The sequence below is a fragment of the Melanaphis sacchari genome, unplaced genomic scaffold (assembly GCF_002803265.2).
Source record: "Melanaphis sacchari strain LSU unplaced genomic scaffold, SCAv2.0 Contig141_pilon_pilon, whole genome shotgun sequence".
Classification (NCBI taxonomy): Eukaryota; Metazoa; Arthropoda; class Insecta; order Hemiptera; family Aphididae; genus Melanaphis; species Melanaphis sacchari.
The window spans coordinates 1056736-1066120 of record NW_020270600.1 but is presented as its reverse complement, the minus strand read 5'-3'; the positions used below and the strand labels follow the sequence as shown (position 1 = coordinate 1066120).

Below are 9385 nucleotides of genomic sequence, written 5' to 3'. Positions count from 1 at the left end.
TTTTTCATATAACTATATTGTTATCATATAAATGTTTTGTTATAATTATGCAATTTATATGAATAAAGGCAACATAAATTAAATGCACATTGTTTTTATATAATTCCTTTATAACTCAAATAATGTATTTGATGCAATAAATAAATACCTATTTCAGATTTAAGTTTAGTTGAGTAGATTTAACCTCAATTGAAGTACTTATTCAAAGTGAGATTTAGATTGAGATCTCACGGTAATGGTCAAAACATTAATTTTTATAGTAGTGACATCCTACGGCCATGAGATTTAATTTGAGATCTCAGTTTATAATTAAGTTAAACCAAAAGGAACATTTAAACAGAACAATTTTAAATATAGGTACAAATTTTGAATGAAATCAGACAATTTTTTTTCCTTAAATTTTTTTTAGTAAACCTACAAAACCAGCTGTGGCGGTCAGGACAATTTTGATGAGATCTCATATAAGATCTCATGGCAGTCAACGTGTTAAAGTCATATGTGCCCGATTTGTACGTAATTTATTTTTTTTTCTACATTTAAAATAATTTTGATTAAATATAAATGATAAATATTTTCTAATACATAGATTCTGTTTCTATAATGAATAAAACATCTATCTCTATAGTTAATATTATAATCTTGTCATATATGTATTTGAATAAAATTTAATGCAAGTTCTACATTTTATTGATAGTTACAATATCTATTGGATACAAGTTTAATATTTTATAAATATTAAATAAAATAATTTTAACTTAACTCAGTTATACAATAAAATTATAAATTTATAACTCCTTATAATTACATTTCAATTATTCTATAATAAATACACCTTTAAATACTCAATATAATTTTTAAAGTATTTATGTGAATTAATAAATTATTTACTAACAATAAATTTATTGTTGATGCAAAAATATGTTCATATGTCATATCCTATAATTGTTTGCATTAAAGCCGCACCCTTAGTCACAAATAAATCCTTTACTTTATTTAATTTTATATTATTAGGAATCACTATAAAATATCGATATTAATTTAAAGTCTGGAATTATGAAAAATCTATTCAAATTTGATGACACAGATTAATCAACATTTTCGTTTTGCAATCATGCAAAAAATGAGTAATGATAAACATATTGTATTCAAAAAAGAAGAACAAATCCTCCATTAACCCCAGACTTAAAACATTAATAACTTTTAAAAATGGCACTAATAATATATTTATTTATTAGTAATAAGAATAACTAATTAATATTTAGCAATAAATAGGCTACAACAACAACCATTTACTAAAAGAATGTCAATATTTAGCATGTTCCTAAGTAATACAATATAACTTTAAAAACATACTTTTTTAAATATTTAATTTTAAAATTAGGCATATTATATATTTAAACGACTACTTAGTGATCATCATACACGCGTGATAGGTTTCTTTTTTAATATTTATTTAACATTTATACATAATATAATTTTATTATTATTATTATTATTATTATTAAATACATAAAATGTATGAATTAAGTTCTAATGATATTACATTTTACCAATGAAATATTAAAATTACAATATATTTGAAACTAACATTTTTTTTATCATTTTTAATTTTCTTTACGCATTATTTTTTTATAGTTTATAGTTTTCTTCAGGAATGTAGTTAAGAAAACTTGATTATTTTACATTTTTTTGAACTACATTATCTAAAAAAGAAAGAAAGTAAAAACCTAATAACTTGCCCACAGAATTAAATAATGTTACAGATAAAAAATATTTATACACACATAATTAATGTTATAAAAATAAAAAACAATAAAATATTTAAAAAATTTTAGTTTTCATTGTTCTCGAGTTTTTCGAATACAATAATAATTGTGGTGTATGAATATTCTTTAAATCATCTGTCCAAAAATATTCAGATTAGGTACATAGTAATAATTTTAGAATATCAATATGCAGAATTTTAATATGCAACATATATTCTGAATTAATAACTGAAACCAATAGTTGTGAAGTTATGATGCAACTTGTTAAAAAGTTATAAATTATATGAATTATATTAAACTATGAATATTACATAACAAATCAATAATTGTCAATCGATATAAATTTGTATAGAACTGACAAAACTGTAATTAAAATGTTTCAAATTTATTATTTATTAAAATTTCTATAGCAGGCTAAAAAATTAGTAAAACTTACCAACAAATTGTGCAATATTCTCGATGATACGCCAATTAGGTACCTACTTATTTAATTCACATGAGAAATACCAATTCGGATGATACTTAGGTTTTATTAAAATATAGTAAACTAAAATAGGTACATCATAAAAACCATATAGCTACCTATCATAGATAGTCATAATTTTAATTTGTATAACAATATTATACTACAGATTACAGAATAATAATTGTTTCAATTGTAATATGAATGTTAGCGTATGACGTGTTTAGTGTTTACATTAGTAATGAAAATAGTGAAATAATTCAATTATTTTCAAATTTTCAATCACAGAAAAAACGACTTGAATTATATTAAATGTCAAACGAGTAATGACAAGTAAAGAGTAAATTACTAATGAGTTTTATACTTTTATATTATTTTGTGCTTAAAAGTTTGAAGTTAACAACATTACCAAAGTCCACAAAGGTCCATAGTCCGTATTCGTATTGTAAGTATTAGCAGATACAAAACTATAAAGATATGATTAGGTACCTTGGGTCGAACGATAACAATTTATTATTTGACTACTGGTCTTTACAAACATGAAACAATAATTATGTTTTAAATTTTAATCAATGCCTCACAGCCGTAATAACCTGTGAGACAAACACATAAAAACCTCAAACCTTTTAAACCACCCAACATTGAGCAACTATAACTCGTTAACGATTAAGTTGAAACAAATAATTATAACGTTAAAATTCATAAAAAATAGCCCTATTATTATATGACATTTAAAATATAGATTGCCATTTCAAAATCAGAAGTTGATCACTATTAAGTAATAAATATAAACGTGAAAAAAAATAAATTTTTTCTATAGTTCTAGAAAAGCATAAAACTAAACAATTTGAAAAATAAATTGAAAAAATTCAACACATTAAGAAATAATGAGTGTTCAATGATAAAAGAATCACCTTGTATATACACTCATATATACTTATAACTCTTTTTTTACTCAACTTAATATTATACATTAGGTTAGATGCTATTTATTTTTAATTAATGAATAACTCTCATTATCATTAACTTAAGGAATAAATTAATTATGATATTTTTTAGCAAGTTTTATTTACAAATTTAAATTTATATGATATGATTCATAATATTATTTTTCTCGTTCACGTATAGGTGAAAGTTTATTTTATACATGTTGATAGGTTTTTAATGGATATCGTGTTTGTTTTCTTTGTATTTCATTATAAAAGTAAACATGTGGTATAAAAGAGATTACAACAAAACTATGTCTCAAATATTGTTCTATTACATTATGTATTATACTATGACCTCTAACATTCTTCTATCTTAATTTTAAAATAGAAATTTCTTGTGATGTTCCAGAGGTATTTTTTTATTAAAATGATCTTCAAGAATTGTTGCACAAAATACATTTAACACATGCATTTTTGAAACCGTTATAAATAAAATCTTAAGAATATATATCATAATATGATGATATAAATGATATAATAATATTTACGTCATGATATTTTATTTTTTGGTTTTAACAAATGGTTTATAATTAAATATGTGTCGAACTAAATTGAAAATTGACACCAATTTAAATCAACTTTAACTATAAAACATTTTTCTCGCTTAATAAATTATAACAAAAAATCTACTCTAATGAGTCTAACGTATGTCATGTATTTTAGAAATATTAACTTAAGCTGAAAGGCTAATAGATTATTTTACTTCTTATACCTTTCGTGTTAGTATAGTATCTATATAAAAACCCCTTTTAGAAAATTCAAAACATAAAACAAGTCAGCCTACAAAAAAACCATTATCGATTATATTTTATAAACGTTTTGCATTAAATTTAAAATAATATTTATAAAAATAATGTATTAGACAAATATTTATTTTGTTTTAGTATTTTTTCAAAACTATATAATTATTTATATATATATATATATATATGTTTTTATATTTCAGTGCAACGCAGCAGTGGGTATGAAAGCATTTTTCGATATGATGCACGAAGGACCGCATAAAGTAATGCTGTTCGGCGCTGCCTGTACCCAAGTGACAGATCCAATTGCAAAAGCATCCAAACATTGGAGAATAACTCAGGTAAATAATATTATTGACTTAACCCACTACACAATCATCTATCATTTTAATCTTACCAAAACCACTATCCTGCTTTTTAAATTTCAAAAATTTTCATTAGACAAAAATGTAGACTAATTTATAACTTTATTTATATACTTACATTTTTTATATTTATTATATACAATGGATGTCTAAAATTAAACTAAATATTAATTTTAAAAACTTTAATACTCGATAAACGTAAAGATAGCAATATTAATAAAAGTTACCAACTAAAAGCTCTATGACTTTCAATTTTATCTAAACTTAAATCAATCTAATCAAATAAAAAAAAAAAAAAAAAATTTAAAAAAAATAAAGATATACGATAGTATGATTTCATTAGTCTCGTAGTTTGTGCTGTATAAATTTCAAGGGTAGCAAAACTCTTTATATTAATCGTCTGTCAGATATATAAAAATATATATCTTGTGTTATTACTGTTATTTTTTAATATGTGATAAGTGCAGTGTACTAATAAACTAAAAATTCAATATTTCCATTAAGTTTGTGATATTGCTCTACAATAGTTATACAATAGTTTACTCTATCGAAGTATAGGCAAGGTAGAAGGTAATCTTATAATTACAATTATACTTTCTGTTGGGGTGCTACCTAATTATAAAATATTACTATAATTTAAGGTAACCCAATAATAATATAAAACAGCAGCACCGGATCTAGAGGGAGGCAATCTGTGGCATGTGCCCCGAATACTAGTCATAAAGGGGCGCAAATGTTTAATTATGTAATAAGAAAAAAAAAGGTTATTGGTATAAAAGGGCGCCAATTTCATATTTTGCCTCGGGTTAAAAAAATGTTATATCTGGCACTGTAAAACAGACAATTGTAATTTAGTGGACTGTATAATTAAATAATAAAAAATATCACACAAATAATGATGAAAGAATATAATATTTGAAAAATAAAAACAAAATGATGACTCAAAGGTCCAGTAGATATAAACATTAAACAGTGTAATAAATAACAAATATATATATATACATATAGCAATAAACAATAAATGTGGCACTATTATAATAATAGAATCTATGCCTTCAATGGTATTTTAACACATATAATAATAATAATAATAATAATATTTTATGCCTCAAACGGCCCTTATAACAGTATTATAATAAATAAAAATTAAGTTACTAATATACTATAATAACAAACCATGTGGTGCACCACGTACCTTAGGTATGAGTATGGTGCTATTCAGTTCCCAGATCCGTTTAATAAATTTAATTAATTACAATAAAAATAACAAGTTAATCTGGCACACTTAATAGCTACCGCTAAACATACAAAGAAGAAAAGAATCTGTAACCAACAATGCAATGCAAATGGACAAAACCATGCAACAATAACCACGAGTAGTCGAACAAAGACGATGGAATGCAAAAGAACTTTCTGCTAAGTGCAAATATAATATTGATATTAAATTGCCCAGCAGAAAGCAACCGAACGATACATACCAAAACCAATCGACGTTCACCGGAAAAATGACCAACACGTGTAAAAAAAACTAATACAGAAAAAACCAAAAAAAACCAAAATGGCTGCAAACAAAACTGACAGCAATGAGTAACGACAAAACGTTTTCGACCGCACCGAAAAAGACGAATCAAAAAGGGAATAAAAAAGTGGCAAGACCGAGCACCATAACGAACAAAACTTTAAAATAAAAAAGTGAACATAGGAACAAAACCCCAGTGCCACACACACAACCAGAAAAAATTCAAGAAAAACACCGTACATCTGGCGGCATTGACACAATGACCGCAAACAAATTCATAATAATAATAATAATAATTTAATAATATTATAATACAAACAATAACCAGTTTGGTTATTGTTATCCTGCTTGTGTGAGCGGGAACACTTTCTGTATTAATATTTGACGACTCAACTCGCACATATAAGTGAAATATTAATTTATTAAACTAAAATATATCAATTAAAACACCAATTAATTATCAATAATCAACATCTTTATTACAAGATCTGATGTTTTGTGAAAAGGTATACAGCCATTTTGTATCTTATTTTATATCTTTTCTTCTTGGTATGCTAACATTTCTTCAAAGAAATTATGCATGCCAGAAATTTTTTATATAGCAATAATTTTAAAACTATAGTTACAATCGATTAAAATATTTATTTTGTTGATAAATGTTTGTCCATGTAAACTAAACATGATAAAAGAATTTTATAAACATGCTTAAAAAGTTCATATTTTTTTATTTACATTAAATTACAATAAGCTTTTTGTATTCTGAAATGTTCAGTAAATTCTGAACAAATATTTATTTTTTTGTAAATATATAAATATATTTGTCAGCATTATTAGTCATTGATTCAATGCTCAAAGAATAAAAAAATGTTTTATAAACAACTCATTCTCCTCAGTACAATATGTATATTTATAATTTATTTTTATATTACAATAATTTACATAATTTTATATTTATTATACAAAACCTTCGTATTATTTTACAATATAGAATCGTATTATACTCAATCAAATTTATAAATAAATATAATCTATGAACAGTCGAAATAGTTATAGATGAAAATGGTTCACCTACATACAATGCACATAACTATAATACCAATGTACAGTTTTTTTTTTGTTTAAATTCAAATTATATTATACAGTAATTGTATAGATAATGCCCATCATAATCAAAGTATTACATATTTAAATTTAAAAACTAAAGTTAATGATAGTAACAATCATTATTTATTCTATGACAATCGATATTTTATTAAATGTTTCCCTCAATTCAAATTTACTTTATACTGGTAGACCTTAGATTTAAAGCTTATTTATTGACAAATCGTCTTAGTTGGGATTTTTAAAGAATAGTATAAACGTAAATCTCTTGACATTTATAAACTTCTTGCGAAAAGAAAACTTTGTGACGGAGTATTCCTGAATATTATGGTCCTAATAAGCTACTAAATACCAAATTTAAATATCTAACATAAGATAACTGTAATACGTATATTTAAAAAAACATAAAATCTAATAATTGGAATGAATTTTATATTTTATATAGGAAACTTGAATAATACTTTAAAATTTTACGATAAACAAAAAAAAATCAATAAATATTTATTTTATTTTAGATTAAATGAAATACATTTATATTTATTTACAATATTAATTTTTCAATAAAGATAGATTTTTATATGATATACACTTTTCATTTATGTAATAGAATTAACGCACTGTGGAGCTTTAACAAAAAATGTAGTGAAATTCTATACATATTATTTATATATGATATCAAAATAAAGTTAAAAAAATTAAACAAAATGCATAAAATGTATTAGGTAAAAATAAACAAATAGATAAGTAGTTAAATATAAAAAAAACATCAGAAGTTAATTAACTAAAATTTAAAAAAAAAAACTATTATTTGAAATATTTTATGTATATCTAAATATTAAACAAAGAAATTAAAATAATTTATAACTACGCATTATTTTAAATAAGAGGGTGTTCATGGATAAATTTAAAATAACAACAAGTTTTAACATTTGTCTAGCTGGTAAAAATTTGACATTTTATTGATATGTGTATATTTATTTATAAAAGTGAGGTACAGAAATCTCAAATGATATGTTCTATGATGAATTAGAAAAAAACACACAATGATTTAATAGGATATAACATAAAAATTGTATTAGAAAACTTAAACTCACAAGTTGAAAAAAAGATGATATACTTACCTAAAATAGGCAATGAATGTATATGATGAAAATAATGAAAACGGTACTTAGACTAGTTTAATTAGCAATCGATAATAACCTTATAGTGAGCAGTACATTTTTTTCCCCAGAATAATATAACAAATACACGTGAACCGCGCCAAATTGAATTTATCGAAGTAAAATAAACTACATCTTGATTGATAAAATACATAAATCATGTGTTAAAGATGAATAAGGTTAAAAATTTATTTTAAAAACTTAAGTTATGGCTGTAGTGGTTATACGTTTAAACTTAAATTATTAATAAATTTAAAAGAAGTTATTCATACACAATTAAAAGGTTTATTAACTATTTAGATCATACATTAATAGTTAACGAATAATTCTATTGATTTTCGGGGATTAATAGAATTTTGATAATTTTAAGATAATTCCCTAAAGACCTCTAAAATATTTTTCAGTATCACTCCCTCTTTTGCAATAAAGCCTACGCATCTACATATACATACACAAATAATATGAATAAGTAGTTTTCTATTTATACATGCATGAATAAATGTATATATTAATTAATATTTTTCTTATTTTTTTTTTTTTTTTTTTTTAATTATTAATTGATTTAATTTTTAGTTGTCATATGCTGATACCCATCCAATGTTCAGCAAAAGAGATTTTCCAAATTTTTTTCGAGTTGTACCAAGTGAAAATGCATTTAACGCTCCTCGACTAGCACTGCTGAGACATTTCAATTGGACACGGGTAGGCACTATCTACCAAAACGAGCCAAGATACGCGTTGGTAAGTTTCAAATATCACATATATTTGAAGGTATTTATTAATATTTTTACAATTATTAATATAAGCGTATTTTAGTAGACACTACATTAAAATTAAAACATTCACATCGTCTAATTAATAAACTCTAATAGATAGTATTTTGAACAAAAATATACAAAATTAAGCAAAAACTCTTAAGAGAGGTACCTTAAAACTATTTTCACATCGATAACATTATTATAATTAAAAAGTTAAATTCTATAATCTATATTAGTTTTTTTTTTTCAATAAAAAAAATATAAAATTAATATACTAGTATATTAAATCTATGGTATAACTAAGTAATACAAAAAAACTATATACATAGCAGTAATGTATATTAAAGATATCAATGAAGATTATTTGAAAAGAGAAAAATATCGTTATTTACAGAGTATTCCAAACTATTGAACTTGAACTGAGTGGGAATTCAACTCAAATTGTGCACTTGGCTCTCTGTTTGATTAATCAGGTTCCGAGTTTAAATAAACATATCAATAGATTTTAAATTAAATCTTAC

At 23.4% G+C, this 9385-nt stretch overlaps 1 protein-coding gene across 3 annotated transcripts in view; it reads left to right on the top strand.

Moving 5' to 3' along the window:
• The first annotated feature begins 413 nt into the window (after positions 1–413).
• Positions 414–9385, top strand: part of LOC112591670 (gamma-aminobutyric acid type B receptor subunit 2-like) — a 47865-nt gene continuing 38893 nt past the window's right edge. For 2 of the 3 annotated variants that reach the window (XM_025335552.1, XM_025335551.1), the window contains exons 1-3: positions 414–509; positions 4165–4302; positions 8680–8847. In XM_025335552.1, coding sequence (XP_025191337.1) covers positions 450–509; positions 4165–4302; positions 8680–8847 — 366 coding nt within the window. In that variant the 5' untranslated portion in view covers positions 414–449. Of the gene's footprint in view, positions 510–4164; positions 4303–6184; positions 6352–8679; positions 8848–9385 lie in introns of those variants that run through there. The other variant, XM_025335553.1, reaches the window with a different exon arrangement.